Consider the following 23,380-nt stretch of genomic DNA (forward strand, 5'->3'; position numbering starts at 1 on the left):
GGGGGGGCTCAATGGAAACGTCTCTACCATTATAGTGGAAAGGGAGGCTTTGCTGATTGGAGTTTCCATGGCAATGGTTGGCACCTAGTATGTGTGTGTTTGTGCGGGTGTATGGGAGTATCTCTAAATGTGTGTACATTTCAACATGACTGTGTCTATTGCTGATCTGTACATGTGTATGTGTGCGTGCATGTGTGTGTGTTTGTTCCTGTGTGTTTAGAGTGGGGGGGGGGTTGGAAAAGGGGATCTCACAGTGGGATTATCAGTGTTGTCAGAGGCAAATGAGGGATGGGACCTGGATTTGAAAGTGCACAACAAAACCATGCTACTCAGCGCTGTGCATGGAAAGACTGTACACAAATGACCGCCAGAGATAAATAGTACGTCGGAGAGAGGAGGGCGTGTGAGTATACACATCAGAGAGAGAGAGAGAGAGAGAGAGAGAGAGAGAGAGACTGATCTTCCATCACGATGCTCTCAGTGAGATAAACGACATACTTCTTGACTTGCAAATAAAGCATGTCAAATTAAAATTAAGTGAAAACTGATGGACAGAGAGTGAGAGCGAGAGAGGAAAACTTGGACATCTGAACATCATCAGTCAAGTGTCTGTTTGTCAAGAGTACGACCCTGTTTACACTTGGTTTTAAAATGCGCTTTTTTTTTGCGATCGGATCACAAGTAGGCAGCGTTAAACACAAGTGTAAACGACCACCAAAACGTTTTGTGGACCGGTTACTCAAACCACTCGCCAAGGTGGCGTGGGACGCATTTGACCACATCTCTAATGCGTCCTGATGATGTAACAGGAAATCTTCTTCTTCGGAGTAACGAAATCTGATCAAAAGTGGTCCGCAGGACGCATTTGGAGATGCATGATGGACACGTGTAAACGGCGATGTGTCTCGCTGTCCACTTGTGATCCGATCGCCCAAAACGCGTTTTAAAACCAAGTGTAAACAGGGCCTATGTCATTAGACAAGTTAGCGCACACAAACTATCGCCCATAAATAACATATAAAACCCACTGGTCAGCTTTGGGTACCTATCACTCATCACTCTAGCTAGTTCAAGCACGTCCGTGTGTGTGTGTGTGTGTGTGTGTGTGTGTGTGTGTGTGTGTGTGTGTGTATACACACTGAGACCCTCCATACACACGTGTGAATGTAAAGCACGGGTTCGAAATGTGTTGTCGATAACCATACTAAGCAAATCATTAATGCAGTTGCTCTCTGACAGTGATACATATGTGTAAGCGCACACACACACCTCCCTCCCCCTGCTAGGTAATGAGTTCAGCCAGGCTCATTATTTCCAATCCCAGGTGCCAGGCCAGTTACCATCCAAAGGTCACTCCAACAGCTTCTAATTGTTTTCCGAGGGTCACAAACCTGTTTGTCGAACCGTCCGAGCCAGCAGCTGTCACGTCATGCTTATTATTAATAGGGCCACGGTACCGTCACATCTCACACAGGGATCGGTGCTAGACTGCTCTCGATTCTGACCGAGCAGGATTCTTTATTTTTTTTTTTCAAAAGTCAAACACTGGAATTCTTCTGCTGCAGATGCCATGCACACACAAACATGCACACAGCTATGGTATACACAGAGTGAGGTGAACCGAAGGATGATTGTCTCCAAACAAGGGCACATGTCAAGGTCTGGGTAGATGAGATGGTAAGCGAACAGTCAGTCCTCGTAGTCAGCGTGGTGGATGCAGGAGAAACGGGCAGGAGTAAAGACCTGAGTGACTTTGACAAGGGCCACATTGTTATGGCCGGACGACTGGGTCAGAGCATCTCTGGAACGGCAAGGCTTGTGGGGCACTCCCAGTCAGCAGTGGTGAGTACCTACCGACAGTGGTCCGAGGAGGGACAAACCACACATTGGCGACAGGTTGTTGGGTGCCCAAGGCTCATCGATGTGCGAGGGCAACTAAGGCTATCCTGTCTGGTCCGAACCGACAGAAGGTCTACTGCAGCACAAGTCACAGAAAATGTTAATGATGGTTATGGGAGGAATATGTCACAACACACAGTGCATCACACCCTGCTGTGTAAAGGGCTATGTAGCCACAGACCGGTCAGTGCCAATGATGACTCCTGTCCAGCATTGAAAGGGCTTACAATGGGTATGTGAGCATCAGAACTGGACCTACAATGGGTATGTGAGCATCAGAACTGGACCTTGGCGCAGTGGAAAAAGATCACCTGGTCCAATGATTCCCATTTTCTTTTAGATCACATGGATGGCCATGTACATGTGTACCGTTTACCTGCGGAAGTGATGGCACCAAGATGCATCGTGAGAACATCACAAGCCGGTGGAGGCTGTGTGATGATCTGGGCAATGTTCTGCTGGGAAACCCTGGATCTGGCCATTCATGTGGATGTCAATTTGACATGTACCACCTACCTAAACATGGTTGCAGACCAGGTACATCCCTTCATGGCAATGGTATTCCCTGATGGCAGTGGCCTCTTTCAGCAGGATAATGTGCTCTGCCACACTGCACACATTGTTCAGGAATGGTTTGAGGAACATGATGAAGAGTTCAAGGTGTTGCCCTGGCATCCAAATTCTCCAGATCTCAATCCAATTGAGCGTCTGTGGGATGCGCTGGACAGACAAGTCCGATCCACAGCGGTGCCACCTCGCATCTTACAGGACTTGAAGGATCTGCTGCTAATGTTTTGGTGCCAGATACCCCAGGACACCTTCAGGGGTCTTGCAGAGTCCGTGCCTCGGCGGGTCGGCACTGTTTTGGCGGCACACGGAGGTTCAACAGCTTATTAAGCAGGTGGTCATAATGTTTTGGATCATCAGTGCACATGCTGGCCATGGTAGTACGCGTTGCGGAGTCACTCAGCTAAGTGACACTGATAACGAGGTCTTATATCCCCGCCGTACAGGAAAAGAATGAGAATAAAAGCTTCTACCGTTGCTATCTGCATACCAACTTCAGTTTACATAATGAATTCCTGCTGAGTAAATACAACAATCTGCTTCAGCCGGTTGTCATTTCACTTCCACTTCAAATCCCCAGCCGCTCTGGAAAAGTGCCCACATTCATAAATCATTCACTTGTTATTCTGCAACCCAGATACGAGAGAGCGAGAGAGAGAGAGCGAGAGAGGGAATGCTAACGGCCTCGTATCCAACATGATATACGTCTTTTCTGCTCTTTAGAGCAGCGACGGAAAACCCTGAAGAGTTGCGACGTAGTAAATGTCATCATCTCTGAGGATTTTTTTTTTTTTGAGGAATGCTGCCAGCCATGCAGCAGTAGGCCTCGATTTGTGCGGCCACAGTAGACCTTTCTAAGGCGGCGGCACCAGGATAATTACGCCACGTGCAGACGGAGCGGCTCAAACGGGGATGTCATTTGCAGTGCTGGGTGTTTACTCTCTCCCTATCAGGGCGGCTGGGGGTGCCGGCTAATCCACAGCACAACAATGGACGGGCAGCTGCTGTAAACGATAGCAAGGTCATCAGTACCGCAGCCACTTGATCATGACTGAGAGACTCGACATGCCAGTGTGCGTGTGTGTGTGAGGAGTGAGTGAGAGAGACAGAGAAACAGAGAGAGAGAGAGAGAGAGAGAGAGAGAGAGAGAGAGAGAGAGGGTACTGTTTGTGTGTGTGTGTGTGTGTGTGTGAGGGAGCGAGTGAGTGAGTGAGAGAGAGAGACAGAGAAAGAGAGAGCGAGAGAGGATAGATGGTACCATGAGTGTGTGTGTGTGTGTGTGTGTGTGTGTATGAGAGAGAGAGAGAGACAGAGAGAGACAGAGAGAGAGAGAGACAGGATAGAGGGTACCGTGAGTGTGTTTGTGTGTGTGTGAAAGAGACAGACAGGCTAGCTGGTACTGTGTGGCACTGTGTGTGAGACAATATGTGAGACGAGATGGATGAAAGGAGGTTAGGATGTGAAAAAGTGTTGACAGGAGTGAACAATGGAGACAGAGAGGAGATTGAAAAGACTGTGTGTGTGTGTGTGTGTGTGTGTGTGTGTGTGTGTGTTTAGAGTTTACCATTACAAAAAGACATGGGGGTAGTCGCCTTACTGACATGAAGAGATCGTGTCTTCAGTAGTGGACTACTTGATCTGGGTCTAGAATTGGTGTGTTTACGTTGTTACACATATTTATGTGACCCGTGGAAAGTTAAGGTGAACCACCCTCGCCAGTCGAAGTTGCGATGCTCCAAAAACCCCGTGGCCTTCATCATAGTCATTTTGGGGTTCGTGCAAAGAAGTCTAGACTCAACAGAACCCAGTTTGAAGGAAGAGGAAGAGGAAGAGGAGGATGCGGAGGAGGAAGCGCCCACGTTGGAAAATGGCTGCTGGCATCACAGCGAAATGGTCCGACGCTGGACTAAAATAGCAGCGACGTCAAATAAAACCCGCCTCCGGTGCTTTGCCGCTACTCGGATTTCCTTCCGGTGTAAGAAGTTGTGTAATGAATCCGGCTGCCATCTGGCGCCTAAACTGCCCTGCCCCATCGCAAAGCCCTGGAATATCTGATCGGCACCGCTGCTGGATTCGTTGCCGATCCACGGCAAGGCCGTTGTTGTGGACGCAGGCGGCCCCCCGGACAGTACACCCGACTGATGCCGCCTCCACACACTAACATCTCGGAGGCAATTAAAGATTGTGTGTATGCGTAGCCGTCAGAGAACAATTAGCCAAACGACGTACTCAATGTGGTTCCGGATGACTCGTTCTCATGTCAGGGGAGACTCCCGTGTCTCGCATTCTGATGGCGTTTCCAGGAGAGCGCGTTTGCCACATGGGGGACGCATTTCGCCAAAGTACACGTGGAGTCACGCGCGGACAGAAATATACACACTGGCACGCGCACACACTGGCGGATGTGAGGCTGTAAATGGCTGTTAATTGATGCACCACATCCTTTGTTTCATTATTTACGGGCCCGTCCTCATTATTCTGCCATTCCCAACAGCAAGCCCCGCACAGAGCGGTGCCGCTACGCAATAAACAAACAACTGAGGAGCCCGGCATGGCAACACGGCTCCACTTCATCATTACGGCGGGGTTAGCGAGGACAGCGGTGGGCTGGCGTGCGGTCGTGTGAGAGGAAAAGCAAGGTTTGCATTACGCTTTTTACAAGCACAAGAGTGTATCAAAGACGGTTCCGAGGTCTGGGCTGACCAGAACTGAAGAACATGCAGCTTTGTTTGTTTGTGTGTGTGTGTGTGTGAATGGGTGGGTGCGTGTGTGTGTGTGAATGGGTGGGTGCATGTGTGTGTTTGTGTGTGTGAACGGGTGGGTGCATGTGTGTGTGTGTGTGAATGGGTGGGTGCAGTGTGTGTGTGTGTGTGTGTGTGTGTGTGTGTGTGTGTGTGTGTGTGAATGGGTGGGTGCATGTGTGTGTGTGAACGGGTGGGTGCATGTGTGTGTGTGTGTGAATGGGTGGGTGCATGTGTGTGCAGGCCTGTACCAGTCGGAATCAATGTTACTTTTTTAACTTTGTTAAACTATTTTATTATTGGGAGTCATTCCAAAATAGTCTTTGGCAGTTTATTTTTTGGGCACATTGAAGAAAAAATAAAAGTGTAGTGAAGAAGAAGAAGCTATGATGTCATCTATTTTCATGCTGCCAATCATTGTGCCATGTTTTCCAAACTGTCAATCACATTCTAGAGTGAAATTCCCCACTGAACTGTTTTGCAAACATATTTTAACAGATACAAATAAGTTAGGTGTGTGTGTGTGTGTGTGTGTGTGTGTGTGTGTGTGTGTGTGTGTGTGTGTGTGTGTGAATGGGTGGGTGTATGTGTGTGTTTGAACGGGTGGGTGCATGTGTGTGTATGTGCATGTGCATGTGTATGAATGGGTGGGTGCATGTGTGTGTATGTGTGCATGTGTATGAATGGGTGGGTGCATGTGTATGTGTGTGTGTGAATGGGTGGGTGCATGTGTGTGTGTGTGTGTGTGTGTGTGTGTGTGTGTGTGTGTGTGTGTGTGAATGGGTGGGTGCATGTGTATGTGTGTGTGTGAATGGGTGGGTGCATGTGTGTGTGTGGTTGTGTGTGTGTGTGTGTGAATGGGTGGGTGCATGTGTGTGTGTGAATGGGTGGGTGCATGTGTGAATGGGTGTGTATGTGTGTGAGTGTGTGTGTGTGTGTGTGCGTGAATGGGTGTGTGTGTATGTGTGTGAATGGGTGTGTGGGTGTGAATGTGTGTGTGTATGTGTGTGAATGGGTGGGTGCATGTGTGTGTGTTTGTGTGTGTGTGAATGGGTGGGTGCATGTGTGTGTGTATGGGTGTGTGTGTGAATGGGTGGGTGCATGTGCGTGTGTGTGAATGCGTGGGTGCATGTGTGTGTGGGTGTGTCTGTGTGAATGGGTGGGTGCATATGTGTGTGTGTGTATGTGAGTGAATGGGTGGGTGCATGTGTGTGTGTACGTGTGTTTGAATGGGTGGGTGCATGTGTGTGTGTGTGAATGGGTGGGTGCATATGTGTGTGTGTGTGTGAATGGGTGGGTGCATGTGTGTATATTTGTATATGTGTGAATGGGTGGGTGTGTGTGTGTGTATGTGAATGGGTGGGTGCATGTGTGTATGTGTGTGAATGGGTGTGTGTGTGTGTGTGTGCAGGCCTGTATCAGTCTGAATCAATGTAAGTTTTTTTTTAACTTTGTTCAACTATTTTATTATTGGGGGGGTCATTCCAAAATAGTCTGGCAGTTTATTTTTTGGGCACATTGAAGAAAAAATAGAAGTGTAGTGAAGAAGAAGAAGCTATGGTGTCATCTATGTTCATGCTGCCAATCATTGTGCCATGTTGCCAAACTGTTAATCACATTTTCGAGGGAAATTCCCCACTGAACTGTTTTGCAAACATATTTTAACAGACACAAATAACTTAGCTGTGTATGTGTGTGTGTGTGTGTGTGTGAGTGTGAGCAAAGTTCATGTGCACGTGAGGGTGATTATATCTGTCCATGGGTGCAGGGAAGCTGAGGCTATATTGACAGGAGTGTGCGGGTGTGTTGGTAGAATGTGGGAGAGGGCCGCCGGCTCTGGAGGGCTGTGCGGTGCCAGGACAGCCATTAAGGGGCTGAATCTTGATCTAATCCTCTGAGTTAGGGGCCTTAAATAGATAATGCCCCCTTACCGGGGTCTTGTCACTGGGGACGGGGAACATATGGTCCATGTATGCATGTCTATGAGTGTATGCCAGAGAGAGAGAGAGACTGTTTATGTATGAGTGTTAAGAGACAGTGTGCATGCGTGTGCATGTGTGTGTGTGTGAATAGTTGAGCCCTGGCTAAAGGCAGCATGGCATGCCTGCAGCATGAGAAGCAAACTTTCCAGACTGTGTTCGACTCCCGGCTGGTCTCCACAGACTCTACCATAACTTTAACCTCGGGGCTCCTTGTTGGAAGTGAACCGCTGCCCGGCATCCGGATGAAGGAGAGTGAAGAAGACCTGGTTCAAGTCTGACAATGAGACACGCCATCTCTCTCCCTTCCTTCCTCGTCTGCTCCATTTAATCCACCTCAACCAAAGACCAGCCGGGTGGACTTAGAGGAAAACTGACAAGATGCGAGGCAGACAAAAACAAAACATAAACGAGAGAGAGAGAGAGAGAGAGAGAGGGCGAGAGAGGGGGGGTGATACGGGGGGGGTGTGATTAGACCATTAAAAAAACCTACCAAACACAGAAAAATCAAGTGCAGCAAAAAGGGAAGCTGTCGAAGAGCAGAACTCAGAGAGACGGAGCGAGAGAAAACCCTGAAGCGTTCCAAATTGCAGAGCGAGGTCATTAGAGTGGGATGTCAATCACCTACCCCCCACCCCTCGATCTGAGCCGAGCAGGTGAGCAGAGGTTTAACTGACACACACACGCCGACGAGTCAATTACAGGCCGGCGAGGCAGAATGTCACGGCCGCCCGGACTCGAAACCGATGGCTTACCCTACTCTCACGGCATCAATATGCGCTCAGATGGAGGGGTTTGTGTGTGTGTGTGTGGGGGGGGGGGGACTCAGAGCCCCTGGACTGAGCAGACATATTATGCCGTGCATTCCTAAACATCAAAACGCTGGAGTCTGCCATGCAAAATGCCCCCAAATTCAAATGCGAGCGCTTAACAATAAATCACACACTTAACGGAAACACAGGGGTTGCCGTGTGACTACTTTTTATTTCGTTTATTTAGTCATCGTTTGCGTGGGAAGGACACTCAATTTCCACTAATTCACTCTTGGGATTTCACACGGCCGGGGAGACAGATGTGGATCCAGCGGTCGCGAGTACCTTAACAAAAGCATTGGTTGTGGATCAGAGACACTGTCAGTACCCATCCTGATAACCGTGACAACCGTGTTGACCGCACAACCCCCTCCTCTTGTCGTCTGCTGCCTGTGAAATGCAGCCCCTCGCCTCCATGAGGGTTGTTGCTAAATATATTGGCCGTGGGACACAGCATCTTTCTTCACGATGACCCAGATCGCCATAAATGTGCTGGACGGGTCACATGTCTGCAGAGTGCAGGCCTTTAAAAAAACAAGACTCGGTCAGAACCTAGTATGGCTGCACCGGGCATGGTCAACGTTCGACCCCGTGGCCAGTTTGTTAAAGGGGTAGTCAGTGGTTCCTGGATATTAAAAGTTTATCCGCAATTTTTCCAATTATCCCACTTTTCCAAGCCATCCCAGTCGCTGCTGCACCCCCTCTGCCGATCCGGGGAGGGCAGTAGACTGCCACATGCCTCCTCCGATACATGTGGCGTCGCCAGCCGCTTCTTTTCACCTGACAGTGAGGAGTTTCACCAGGGGAACATAGCACATGGGAGGATCACGCCATTCCCCCAGGCCCCGCCCCCCCAAACAGGCGCCCTGACTGACCAGAGGAGGCGCTAGTGCAGCGACCAGGACACATACCCCACATCTGGCTTCCCACCCGCAGACACGGCCAATTGTGTCTGTAGGGATGCTTGACCAAGCCGGAGGTAACGTGGGGATTCGAATTGGCGATCCCCATGTTGGTAGGCAACGAAGTAGACTGCCACGCCACCCAGACGCCCCCATCTGCAATTTTTTGTAGTGGTCCCCATAATATTTGTTGTTAAAGTGTACCGGTGTAGCATAACACATGACATGGTTGAGATACGTTCAAGAACAATACTTTCTACTCGTCTTGGGATGTTGGTTTGAAAGAGAACCTAATTTAATAGTAATTATAGCTATTCTAATTATCTGTTAACCCCCTCCTCCTCTTTCATCTGTTTCTATCTGTGGCTGTCTCTCGTTTTTCTAAGACTCACTCTGTATTGACAGGTGAACTCACAAAGAATGGATTGCAGCTGCTGATCGCACCATGTCTTGTGCATCACTTGCAACCACTCTCTGCCCCGTCTCAAAGTCCAAGTCACAAAAGTTATTGTGCAAATGATATTACAGTGAAAACATGTCCACAAAGTTTTGCAGCTGGGTGCAGTTCGCCCTTGTTTTGCGTCTGATTGCAATTACCCATGCGGCAGAATGGTGGCTTTGCGCCAAGACCACAGTAGGCGGGCTCGATGTCATGCTTGATGTCATCATGTATAGCAAGAATCGTTTGACCTGGCGACCTGTATCTGCGAATGATTTCAGTCTCAGTTAAATCATAAAGTGATATTCTCCTTCGAAATATCTGCTCACGAGCACGCCTGGCATGACGATGCGTTCGCCTGGATACAATCATTGCTGCCATGATCCCTGGAAAGTCTGGGCGTCACTTACCACCTGCTCTCTGGAGACGCCATTCCTAGACAGCATCCGGATGTGGACCACTTCAGGCAATGATGCGGCACTGATGGCCTTCTACTGGCCCTGACAAAATGGATTTGAGCCTGAAGTAGCCCACATGTATAATAGCAAATATGGCCCAAATATGCCAAATCCAAAGTAGGCATTTTTTGGCAAAGATGCGGTGCTCTCTGCAACATGTAATCTGGATGTGACCCTGAAGTGGCCCGTGTGGTAAATGGTGAATATGGCCCAAATATCACAAAACAAATATGGGCCACCTTTGGCTAATATGTGGCACATGGCTTGGTTCTTGTCCAGATCTGGCAAACAGGAGCGGACCGCCCAAGTGCCATCATTCCTCACGGTATGTGGGCCGGATGAAGTGTCAGGTGTGGGATGGGTCTGGGCCACAGCAATTTTGCTATGTTGGACTTCTGCTAAAGAAAGACATCTCTGCCTCAATTGTCTGTTATTCCAATTCTCACCAGAGACCTTGCAAAGACAAAAAAATTTTGTTTCCACAACATGGGTCATCTGATCCAACGGTGTCAAACTGATCACTCATCAGTCTCTCTACACATGATCAGTCAGTCAGTGAGTCAGTCAGTCACTCTCATTTGTAGGGCTGGCCCGCTCAGCCAAAAAAAACTGTGATATTTTCAGCTTCCAGGAATTGTGCGGTCATTTACAAGCCGTGCAACCATCGTTTTTCCAGCAATATAGAATACACTTGCTCCAAATCCACTTTTTGTCACCTATAGTTTGATAATGTCCCTTTCAAAACTCCAAAACCGCAATGCGGCAGTCTATTGGCAATGTTGATATTAGCAAACCAGTTAACCACACAATGTCACACTGCCCTCTGCAAACTACAACTGGAATCTGTATTCGTGTGCAAAGGGGGCATTTGCCCATTAGAGCTACACAAAGCTGAGCCTCTGGCAGTTCCTGCAGTAAGTGTGATGGAACTGACACTTTTGAGCCAAAAACCTTTTTTGCATTCAGACTTTGGTTCAATTTATTTGTACACTATGGGACGACTGTTGGTACCATACAGATTGAGAATCTCTGCCCAACTCGTGTGTAAAAAAAGCCACGTTATTTTGTTGTCGTACAGGTTACAATGACATTTGTTCTCTGAATTAACCCATCCTATTGTATAGCGGCAGTGGGCAGCTGCAGCGCCCGGGGACGAACTCCAGTTCTTCTTTCCATGCCTTGCTCAGGGGCACAGGCAGGAGTATTAACCCTAACATGCATGTTGTTTTGATGGTGGGAGGAAACTGGAGCACCTGGAGGAAACTCACGCAGACACGGGGAAGAACATGCAAACTCCTCACAGAAAGGACCTGGGACGGCCTGGGGTTCAAACCCAGGCCCTTCTTGCTGTGAGGCAATAGTGCTAACCACTGAGCCACCATGCCGCCCGCCCACACACACGCAAACACACGCAGACAAAAACACACACACACACACACACACACACACACACACACACACAATCAGGCTACGGAGTAGTTCGCATTGGTCAGCCCTCGGAGAGAGGAGGGGAGGCTGACTTGTGACTTGCCCTCAAGGCCTTCACAGTTCCAAAGGGACTCCGTCATACATGTACATGTGTGCATGTGTGTGTCTCATGAGCCGGTTATCAAGCCAGGATCACCCCGGGCTTCACCGTGGCCAGAGCCTCACCTCGTGTAGCATGGGACCCGAGAAAGCAATTCCACACCGAAGCAACAACGGAAACATTGTTCTGCCATGTAGCATATAGGAAAGGATTTAAGTGTGTTTGCTGCTGGAATTGGCAAAGTCGGACAGGGAATTTCCCATCCAGCCCATCTCACGTCTCCTCTTTTGTTCTCACTCCTCCCTCACTCTCATCTCCCCACAGATTGGGGTGGGCTGAGATAAGGCGCATTACAAAAACACACTCTCGCACAGGGTGGCCAGAGCAATCTGTTGGTCACATATCTCTGATGTTTACTGGGCATATGCACTCTGCGTGTGAAGATGAGAAAAGAAAGCACCAGTTAATGCTTGTGTGGGCGTGCACATATCCGCACACAAGCTCAAACACAAACTCATGCCGGCGAGTCGTTACTTTTAACAAGGTGCAAAACATGTTTGGAAGAGATCCTATATCAACACGGGAAGTCATCTTACGGGACTCTGCAAGTTGGTGTGTATTAGCGGCTGCACGGGCGCATCATTTTACAACTCGAGTATTCCTTGCCTGAAAAACTCGGAGTTCTTGAGTAAGCGGGGGATGGGGTGGGGTGCGGGAGGTGCCTTGCATCAATTAAAAGACTATGCAACTATGATGGGGTTGATCTCAGCACAAAGAACAAAGTATAAAATCAATTATATGATATGAAGATCTGGAAGGGCGGCACAGTGGCGCAGTGGTTAGCGCGGTCACAACAAGAAGGTCCTGGGTTCGAGCCCCGGGGTAGTCCAACCTTGGGGGTCGTCCCGGGTCATCCTCTGTGTGGAGTTTGTATGTTCTCAGGGTAGTCCAACCTTGGGGGGGGGTCGTCCCGAGTCATCCTCTGTGTGGAGTTTGTATGTTCTCCCCGTGTCTGCGTGGGTTTCCCCCGGGGGCTCCTGTTTCCTCCCATGGTCCAAAGACATGTAGGTCAGGTAAACCGGCCATACTAAATTGCCCCTAGGTGTGAATGTGTGTGTGTGTGTGTGAGCCCTGTGTGATGGCCTGGCGGCCTGTCCAGGGTGTCTCCCCGCCTGCTGCCCAGTGACTGCTGGGACAGGCTCCAGCATCCCCGTGACCCTGAGAGCAGGATAAGCGGTTTGGATAATGGATGGATGGACGGATATGAAGATAGCACTCAGTCTTACCTTACCCAATGGTGAAGGATGAATGACACTGACGATATTTTAACATTACTGTTACCAACAATCTTCCACAGAAGCCCAAGATAGAAAGTACGGCCAACAAAGTGGGTTTTTTCACTAAATGTTGTCATTGTGTTTAGCTGTTTTGTTTTGGTTATTTTTTTTTTGTAAATTTGGTAAAAACCGGTCATCATTAGTAAGCTAACTGAATTGAAAATGAAATTAGCCTCATTTGCTTGCATCTATTTTTCAACAACATTAATTTGCTTAGCCGTGTTAGTGTAGTCGATGTTAGAGCCGTCCTTGAGAAATCTTTGCACAACTCACCTTTCTCTTGTTTACCAAAGAGCTCTAGCTAGAAACTGAGCACATGCGAACAGGAAACTGAGCGCACGCGAACAGGAAAATGATTGCGCGTGAGCTCTAGCATCATGCGATTGCTGAGTACTCAAGGTTTTATATAGAAACTCGAGAACCGATGCAACTGCTCGCGAGCTCAAGTACTGTGTGTGACCCCTAGCATGTATTTAGGTTGAGGTCAGACTAACACAAAGCATAACGGTCAAGCATGCTGCCACCTACAGGTTGTCATCAGAATTAGGCTTTGCATAAACATGCCATAGGACTCACCTTAAATAGAAAATATTATTGCACCATCGTTACAATGTGTCTTGGGAATTGGGAATTTTGAGGAAGAGGATTAATCGAGACAATGTGATGAAGGCTGCGATGGGACTCTGTGTGTGTGTGTGTGTGTTTGTGTTTAGTTCTCTTCCCCCCGCCCAGTCATAGTGCTTATCTATGAACTGCAAACAATGGAAGAGCAGTAGTGATGGAGGAGGAGGGAGTGCAAGACGGAGGGATAAAGAGTCATGCTGCGGGGGGAGAAGGGCAGGCAGTTGGTAATGGGTGACATGGTGCATGTGTTTGCATGGGTTTGTATTAAGTGAGAGAGTAAGTGTCAGCGGTGCACTTCATGGCAGGTAGTCAGATAATCATGTCTAGAAAGGAAACATAATGAAGACTAAGGCACATTAAAATGCATGGAAGTTGACACCAGTTAAACTCCCATTACACAGTGCCTTTTCATACCACGCTGACTCAACTGCCAAACGGACACCCAGAAGCATGAATGGTAAGCTGCCTAATATTTCTAAGAAATAAAAAACCACACACACACAATGAGCAGTAGGTTTCCTGCCCATCTGCTGGGATCCCTTTCTAACACTAAAACCAAAGCCTCTTTCCTGGCATAAAAACGGGCTTGCATCCAATGCGGACCAAACTTTTCCCAGTGTATTCCTCCCTTCCCTCCCTCTACCGGGTGGCGGCTTTGTAATGAACAGACGGCATAAGAAAACTAGCTAGAGGTGAAATCCAATTCTGCAAATTGGTCAAGATGTAGACACATGAGCGCGGAGGCAGCAGTCGGGGAGAGCACGGGGCACCGAGTTTGTTTTCACCGCCGACTAGCTCTCAATTAGCTACTAATTGCCTCGCCTTAACAAACGGGACATTTCTCCGGCACTAATGAAGCTGCCAGCAGCCAGGGCCCGTGTCACTCAGAGGGATAAGTCGTGTGTGTGTGTGTGTGTGTTTGCGCGTGCGTTTTATCACACCTGTATGGATTGGTGAAACATAGCCTGAGTGTGTGTGTGTGTGTGTTTTATAACACCTGTATGGATTGGTGAAACATAGCCTATGAGTATGTGTGTGTGTGTGTTATGACATCCGCTTGGATCGATGAGACATCTGTGTGTGTGTGTGTGTGTGTGTGTGTGTGTGTGTGTGTGTGTTTGTCTGTGTGCGTTTTATGACACCTGCATGGATAGGTGAGACATAGCCTCTGTGTGTGTGTGGGTGTGTGTGAGAGTGTATTTTATGACACCTGCATGGATAGGTGAGACATACCCTCTGTGTGTATGTGTGCGAGAGTGTATTTTATGACACCTGTATGGATAGGTGAAACATAGCCTGTGTATGTGTGTGTCTGGTGTGTGTTATGACACCCGCTTGGATCGACGAGACATCTGCGTGTGTGTGTGTGTGTGTGTGTGTGTGTTTTACGACACCTGCATGGATAGGTGAGACATAACCTGTGTGCGTGTGTGTTATGACACCCACTTGGATCGATGAGACGTCTGTGTGTGTGTGTGTTTGTCTGCGTGTGCGTTTTATGACACCTGCATGGATAGGTGAGTCACAGCCTGTGTGTGTGTGTTATGACACCCGCTTGGATGCTTGGATCGACGAGACGTGTGTGTTTTATGACACCTGTATTGATAGGTGAAACATAGCCTATGAGTGTGTGTGTGTGTGTGTGTGTGTGTGTGCGCGTGTGTGTATGATTTTCCGCATGTGTGTTTGCTGTCCCGATGGGCGGAGGGTGAGACAGAAGAGGAGAAAGACAGCGGAGATCTGGTGGAGGAAGTTCCACGGCTGGTTTTCAGCAGAAAGCATTTGGCATTCTCCGGAAGGAATGCGAGGACGGCAGGATGGATTACCAACGCTGGCTGCTGGAGCGAGTTTCCGACGAGGCCTCCTCGGTTTCTCTCCACGCTTATCCGATCCAGGTTGCGGAGGCCACGGAGCGCATGATCACCTCAGCAAAATCGGAACGAGGCAGGAAATCAAATGAATCAGCCGTTTGTTACAACTGCACGGCACGGGGGACTTCACGGCAACCGCTTGACCTGAAACCGAGTCTTTGTGTGAGACAGTACAGATACTGAAGATAAGCCATAAAAAACCCATCATATGCCATGTTGCGCATGCCCTCTTCTAAGAAACACAGACCTGATGAGAGGAGCGCATTGTTAAAGTCTGAAGAATATAAGAGTGAACGGTTGAGTTCAGTTCCCCCACAGCTCAATTTCTCTCAGCTGATCTTTTATTGATACTTATGTAACACTCGTTTACACACAGCCACGGAGCAAATCCCCCCATTATGAGACCCCGCCCACCTGCTATTGCACTTGTCACTCAAAGGTCAGCTCATTAATATTAATGAGGATTAGACAGTTCCCTCACTGTTATGGATAAGTACAGTTACGGATAAAGGTATAAAAGAACAAACACAATATTAGTCAGCCACAAATAAACTGTTGCTGATTTATTGTGCCATCTTCAAGGTTTTGGTCCAACTTTAACATCCCTGGACTGTCACATCTGGTTCAGTGCATGTGGGCGCAATCCAGCCTAGAAGTCTCTGGATCCTACCACCAGCACCAGCACCACAACCACTACAACCAGCACCACCAGCGCCACCAGCACCAACGGCCAAGTGCCTGGGCAAAAGGGGACATATGACATATTAGACAAACACCCCATCCCCCCCGTCCCCCAGCCGCACACAGCAACCCTACACTTCTGACACAAGCGCGCTCCCCACCCCCCACGACTGCCAAGCAAAACACCTGGCATCTGCACGAGAAGGGCGCCAATTTCACAGTCACTGCCAGGCGGTCAGCTGAGCCTCCGCCACACACATACTGGGAGGACAGGGCATGGATGATATGCATATTGGTACTTGGTGTGTGTGTGTGTGTGTGTGTGTGTGTGTGTGTGTGTGTCTGAGTGTGGGCATGCTTGTTTAGGTTAGTGTTGATGTAACGATGTGTGTGTGAGTCCATGTTTGTTCAGGTGAAAGCAGATGCAACTGTGCACGTATGGCGAGCGAGAGAGAGAGAGAGAGAGAGAGAGAGAGAGAGAGAGAGAGAGAGAGAGAGAGAGAGGGAGAGCAGTGCAGACAGATGAAAAGCACGTCTCATAATGAGAGCTCAGTGCACGAGCATGTGGACGTGTGCATGTGAACTGTGCAAACACAGCTCAGACCTAACACACAAGTGCTCCTAGCTACACGGCTGCCAAGTTTCCAGTGTGTGTGTGTGTGTGTGTGTGTGTGTGTGTGTGTGTGTGTGTGTGTGTGTGTGTGTGTGTTGGGATGGGTTAAATGCAAAGGATGAATTTCCCCACGGGGATTAATAAAGTACATCTTATCTTATCTCATCTTATCTTAACTAGGGGTCGGTTGCAGACAACGTGCCACCACTTTTGGAAACGTCTAGCGAGCCAGGTGGTTAATTTGCACTGATCTGCGTTTTTAATATATTTATTATTTTAATTTTTATGCATATGCGAAAGCATCCGATGGAGTGAACTAACATCTTTCTACATGGTTCCGAAGGATCCCGGTGGTAAAATGCATTTAGCCAGTGCGTGCCTCCGGGTCTGGGGCGGAGGTTTCGTGTGTGCCAAGGCCGAGCAATGTCCAGCAGGCCGGGGCTAGTGCTGAAAGCCTGATGGATGGGGTCCGGGGGGGGGGTCACGGACTTCAGCTGTTGGCCACATCAAGGCCCAGAGAAAGCAACACACAGACAGCCTTGGTTTAGCACTACCCCCCCCCACCAGTTTCTTTATTTTATTTCTTGTTTAAAGTGGAGCAGGCAGTCCTTTCCCTCCTAACAGAACCAGGAGTAAAGCCAGGAGGGAGGGACGGGGAAGATATAAGACAGGACTGCAGTGGGATTTGATCCTAGGCCAGTGTAGTCACAAAGACATTTCTAGGGATGAATTTTTAAATTTCCTTCTCAGCCAAGAAACCCAAGTAAACAATGCACATCTCTCGGCAGCGGCGGCGGCGGCGGGGGGGGGGGGGCTGCGGCATATGGGACGCATTGCTTTTCTTTTAACGCGGGGAACCAAACCCACGTCACTCTCTCATTCTGGGCTCACTCGTGGTTTAACATGTCGACGCGTGGCCAAAGTGTCGTGAGACGGGAAGAAATGACGACATATATGTCGCTCACCGAACAAATGTGAGCATGTGTGCCGGGCGGCGGTGAACACGTGGTGTTATGAAACGGACCTTTCAGCGAAGTGAAATCTCCCGTCAACGTCGATTTAAACCCCAAAAGGCAACGATATCACATCCGCACGTGTGTTGCCTCCTACGTGCTGGTGTTGCTTAGCATTTGTTCGCGGGGGTGGTACGGCTAACCGAGCGGGGCCGCCCGCCCGCTAAACCAGCTGTATTGACTAATGGCATAAACGGAGTAACGGTTTCACTTTGACCCCGTCACGAAAGATTAAAAACAACAACAGCCATGTGCCTTAATGAGATGGATGAACCTTTCATTGTTGCTACGACGATGTCATCAGCCGAGAGAGGGGCTGCGGTGCCAGGAGCGGCGGCCACGTTGCCATGGCGACAGGTGGTGTAAATGATGGTGGTTTGGGTTATGTGTGTGGGCGGTATGGCACCAAAGGGGAACCAGCCAGCAAGCCAGCTTTACTTTTTTCCTTTTTTTTTTGGGGGGGGCTAATTTGGCCTAAATGAACGGTGTTGATGTTTTCAATCTGGGGAATTCAAAAAGAAAATGAAGGAAAAAAAAAGACATTGGTAAAAATGGATGTCACTGTCAGACACTGCACAAGGTGAAACCAAGCAGGAATACTGCGTGGGATAGGATCCATTTTCAATATCATTTCAACTGTGGAAATTCAATTTCACAGCTCACGAACAATATCAAGCAAACATGCTGGCTCAAAGAACACACGCTGACTTGAGTGATATTGTATTTAAAGGCTGCACGGCAGTCAGAGGACCCCACGAGGTGGGTGAAGGGCAAGCTAATCGCTAATGCTAATCCACGTCACGAACAATCTCTGGGCTGTTTAAACCGCACATTAGCCAAGGGTGGTTCGCGTAGACCGTTTCGGACCACGGGGCAAGTCAGGGACGGGGCGCCTTTCTAATAAACCGCACGATTTAACGAGGCGCTCCACTTGGCCCCGCTCCGGTTAGCCGGGGCCACGATGTCGGAACGAAGGCCGAACTGAAACGAATGGCAGCAAGTGAAGGACGGAGGGGCGGGCAAGCTAATGCGGCGGAATGTGCCTTTAATGAAGAGGACGAAAGGAGGGGATTGAGAGCGGGTCGAGGTCACCGTGAGCGCGAGGGTGTGTTCTCTCTCTCTCTCTCTTACACACATGCAAACCCCCCCTCCCCACATACACACACACACATCCCCTCCCTCTCATTCTATCCTCCCAGCTCTGTCTGTCTTTGGGGAGCTGTGTGGGAGAGACAGGACCGTCTCAGCCCTCCACTTTGCCCTCCCCAGAGCACGGCTTCTGATTGACACATGCTAACAAGATGAGGTGTTCGACATGGGCTCAGGCAGAACAGGAAATGCTCAGAGAACATAGCCGGGGAATTCTCCCACAATCTGTATTATAGTTCATGACAATAGGCAAGGGAACAGCGTTTGCTGTCTGCGTTTTTTTATTTTTTTATTTATATATATATATATATATATATCTAGCAGATTCAACAGGAATGTGGGATTACCGGCTGTCAAATTAAATCACACCGAACCCAATCGTTCAGTAGCCCACAAAGAAAGTACAAACAGGTTAAAAAAAAAAAAAAAAAAACCCCAGAAAGAACCGAGCAGCCTGTCAAGGAATCCGACAAAGGGAGGATGGTTGTCGCGAATAGACAAATGGCCTTTTTAGGGAGCGGAGGAAAACGTTATGGCTCGAGTCAACCATCTGATTTCCTTCAATACAATCCTCCCTGAATCCAGGGGTCTTAAAGTGCAAAAGGAGAAGTGGTTCACAGGGGGGAAAGCGTGTGTGTGTGTGTATGGGGGGGGGGAGCGGTTGCTGACAAGACCAATGGGAAGAGGTTTGAGGCGTCGGGGGTCAGGGGTATGACTGTATTCAACGAGTGTTGTGTCACATGCTTAAAACTGTGGAATTTCATCTGGACGTCCAAGGCCATGTCACAGCCAAGAGTTTCACACACACACACACACACACAGATAAGTGCATGCTCGGTCACTCTTTACATGCATTGCAGTTAGATTAAGTGTGTCTTACAAAGCCCTAACTGCGTCTGACATTTATTCCGATGCCTTTGTTTTAATGTACATTATCTGCAATCAATTTCCTCTGATGCTAGAGGTGCCGACATTTACTACAGCTGGCGTTGTTAAACTGACCACAAACCAGGTGGAGGGAGTGTTAAATTAATTATATTGCAGCAAGTCTTCAGCAACTACAGAGATTGGCCTTTCTTCCAAAAAAAAATTCCCGAGTCTACGTTTTTTTTTGTTGGAGCACTGTTAAGTTCTCATTATCTCAGTGATAGCTTCAAGGGGGAGTTTGAAAACATTTCCATTTAAAATGAAAAAAGCTGGATTCATAACAGAGTTTTTTTGTTTTTCCAAATTTCAGGCTTACGACTAAAATTCACTCTCCGTTGATTTGGATTGTAAGCAACTCCAAATTGGTTGGCTGGCAAACTAAAAAACAAATGATAAAATACCCCAAAGCAGATATGGCTCTGTCTGAAACTCACCGGGTACAAAGCCAGCAGGTATACTGCAGTTTCAGCTCAGATATTCTAACTATTCGTCTGCCTTACGGGAGAAACACTGAGGTTGTGATGACATTTTGATGCTAATATATACTGTATATACATATATATATATATATATATATATATATATATATATATATATATAAAAGACCAGTTTAGTGTGTGAAATACTCTCAGGGTGGTTTTGCAACACCAAAATTTAGAAAATAAAAAAAATGGAGATGGCAATTGTGGCAGTTCCAAGGGGAGGTGGCAGCTGCCACCCCCGAAAAAGGCCTTGTCACCCTATTTGTAGGCAATTAATATTAAAAAATCAAATTTTTAAGGTTTAATTTTAAACCAGATGCCTTAGAAAAAAAAACAATTGTTTTGAGGACTTTTGGAATTTGGTCACTATTTCCATGAATATGGTCGGGTCGTCTGCCAGTTTGCTAATTACCAACTGTTTGCCTAACACTGTCAACCAAAATCTGTATTTTTTATAACAACATTTCCGCTGCTGAGATAAATAATAAAGGAGAAATGGGGCACCCCTGTTTAATTCCTTTACTGATTTAGAATCTTGGACACGTAGTGCCTTGTGGCAATAAGACTGTACTATTAGTATCCTTATAAAGCAGTTTAACCACATTAATGAAGTTTTCTCCAAAACCAAATACCTCTAAGGTACTAAAAATAAATTTGTGTTTAATTGTGCAGAATGCTGGCCCTGTGATGGCCTGTCCACTGGTGTCTCCCTGGTCCCCGCCTGCCGCCCAATGACTGCTGGGATAGGCTCCAGCATCCCTGTGACCCCAACTGGGATAAGCGGTTTGGATAATGGATGGATGGATGGATAATATTAACAAAAATTGGTCTTGAAAGTTTCTTAATATTTCCCCATAGTTGGTGTACACTTCTTTACTCGCCAGATTAGAATTCACTTTCCCCCCCACCGAATAAAGAATAAATGGTTGTGCCCACCACCTGACTCGGGAAAATTCACCAACCGATATCACCACTATTTCATCTCATCTCGACCCTTGTCCATTGTTGACTCACTGTAGTCCACTGATGCTACTGCCGCTAAGTGACAAGGTGTTTTCATTTATCGTTGCTCTATGTTTAAAGAATTTGACGGTGTGAAATATGTGTGAGAGTGCTAAATTACATGTGTCTCATGCTTAATGCGTGAGAGTTTGCATTCCTGTGTGTTAAAACAGAAATAAAAAAATCTACAACAGCAATGGTTGACTGTTCATAGCCAGTCCATAGCCTAGCTAAAGCTCCTACCCTGCTAGATTATCTCATGAATCCACCCATCAAACCACTATCCGAACCACTTATCCTGCTCTCAGGGTCACAGGGATCCTGGAGCCTATCCCAGCAGTCACTGGGCGGCAGGCGGGGAGACACCCTGGACAAGCCGCCAGGCCATCACGCATGTGCCCAATACAATGTAGGGCATAATTTTAACAAATAAATTATTCCCATGGCATGCATCACAAATTGTGGTCACTCACTCACTCACTGATGGACGACCTGAGAGGGTCGTTTATTAGAGACGTTTAGTAGGATGCGCTCGCAACTACTCACGTGCAGCACAGGTGCGCCATGGGTCTGGACGGTTTCGTGCTTGTTTTTCATCATGGATACTGTAGATCAGAGTAGAAGATAAATGGAAAAAAAAGGTTTTTTATATGTTGTTTATAGTAGACTGTAGATTGAATCTGTATATCTGTGACTTGTATAGTGTATTTTTACTGTGATGTATATTCTGTATTTTCCTGTGATGCTGCTGCAGACTGCAATTTCCCCTAGGGGGACAATAAAAAGCGATCTATCTATCTAATAGATTCAATAAAAACGTTTTGGCAAAAAAAACTGTGAGTCTTTATTTCATGTGACAAAATGTATAAAGATGATCTCTGATAACAATTACTTAAACTTCTTTTAGAAATAAATACGACTAGGTTAAGCATTCAACGTAAAAGTTGATTTCACGTTGTCTTATTATGTGGTTCACATGCATAATAAATTGTGTAAATAATCACAACGGAAACCGCAACGTATGTACAACGCATGTCTGCTTTATTATAGTCGCATGAATAACACGTAACACCCCAAGCCCTATTTCCTGCTGGGGTGTACCGTTCACACACAACGCTAGGGGGCGGAGCTTAGACGAACAGTCCCATATATCGTCTCCCTTTTTTATAGTTAGCAATAACCCTTATATGACTGATTCCCGGAGTCCTTCCGATGTAAAGGTAACCTCCCATACACAGAGTTTAAGTCCCACTCGATAAACCATATTTTTCAGATTCAGAACCCCCGCCCCCCTTTCAACTTTTCTAACTTTAACATAACCCAGAATCCAGTCCTTTGTATAGGTTCAGCCTGTTTGGCGCTTTTACTAACCTGCCACTAGCTGTCCTGTAGTCCCCTGTAAGTGGTGAGCTGCCTATGGGCTGGGGCAGGTCAGTTTGCTTGGCCGGGCAACGTTGGGGTTCCTTCCACCATCCATTCTCCAAACCGCTTCTCTTGCTCTCAGGGTCGCGGGGATGCTGGAGACTACCCCAGCAGTCACTGGGCGGCAGCGGGGAGTCTCCCTGGTCGCGTTAATAATCACAGCGGAGACCGCAGCCTATGTACAATGCATGACTACTTTATTATAGTCGCATGAATAACACGTAACACCATATTTCCTGCTGGGGCGTACCATTCGCGCACAGCGCTAGGGGAGGGGCTTAAGACCAACGGTCCCGTCTAACAAAAATAGCCGCAATGCAGGAAATTAAATATCTGAAATTCAAATGTGTCTGGGGGAGATAATTCCCCCGCTGGAACTTCACGTAAAACTTGCTAAAACTGCCGCTGGACGGCAACGCAGTTGCTTTAAAGTGCTCACCGTTTCGTTAAGTCTGGAGAGAAAACGGTTTCCACCTTAAAGTGACCACGGGATGGTCCGCAGACAACCGGTCTATTCTCACCCCAACATTACTGTTTATCTACACCTTGTACGTTTAGCTTTTACTCATCGTTGTTCTATTTTTTTTTTGTTCTGAAAATGTGTTTTAGTCTTACCTGATATCAGACAGAATTGTCAACTCGTTACCCTCCATTTCCATCTTCACTCTCGTTGCCTCCATTCTAACCGATTTCCCCGGGAGGCGATATTATGAACCCTACATAGCCCTCGCCAAAATCCCGTACCCTGTCCCAAATCTCGCGAACGGACGCCGGATTTCCGCTGCGTTGCTAAGGAAACAATCAACTATCAACTCGGTGCGAAGCAAAGCTAACGTTAGCTACCTTCAATTTTGTAATTTTGTATTTTTCGCAATTTTGGACAGCTGGCTGCTTTTGTAATTTTGGACTGCTGGCTGTCAACAACAGAACGGAG

The 23,380-nt window shown here is 47.7% G+C and overlaps 1 protein-coding gene across 1 annotated transcript in view; it reads right to left on the bottom strand.

Annotated features, from left to right (window-relative positions):
• The window catches only part of nrp2a (neuropilin 2a), an 81,165-nt gene extending 58,060 nt beyond the window's left edge, over window positions 1-23,105 (bottom strand). Inside the window, exons 1-2 of the mRNA XM_056301095.1 lie at window positions 23,093-23,105; window positions 15,828-15,895 (exon numbers count right to left, since the gene is read on the bottom strand). Of these exons, the coding sequence (XP_056157070.1) occupies window positions 15,828-15,895; window positions 23,093-23,105 (81 nt within the window). The remainder of the gene's footprint in view (window positions 1-15,827; window positions 15,896-23,092) is intronic.
• Between the last annotated feature and the right edge of the window lie 275 nt (window positions 23,106-23,380).

Source organism: Lampris incognitus, chromosome 21 (genome assembly GCF_029633865.1).
Source record: "Lampris incognitus isolate fLamInc1 chromosome 21, fLamInc1.hap2, whole genome shotgun sequence".
NCBI classification, from domain to species: Eukaryota; Metazoa; Chordata; class Actinopteri; order Lampriformes; family Lampridae; genus Lampris; species Lampris incognitus.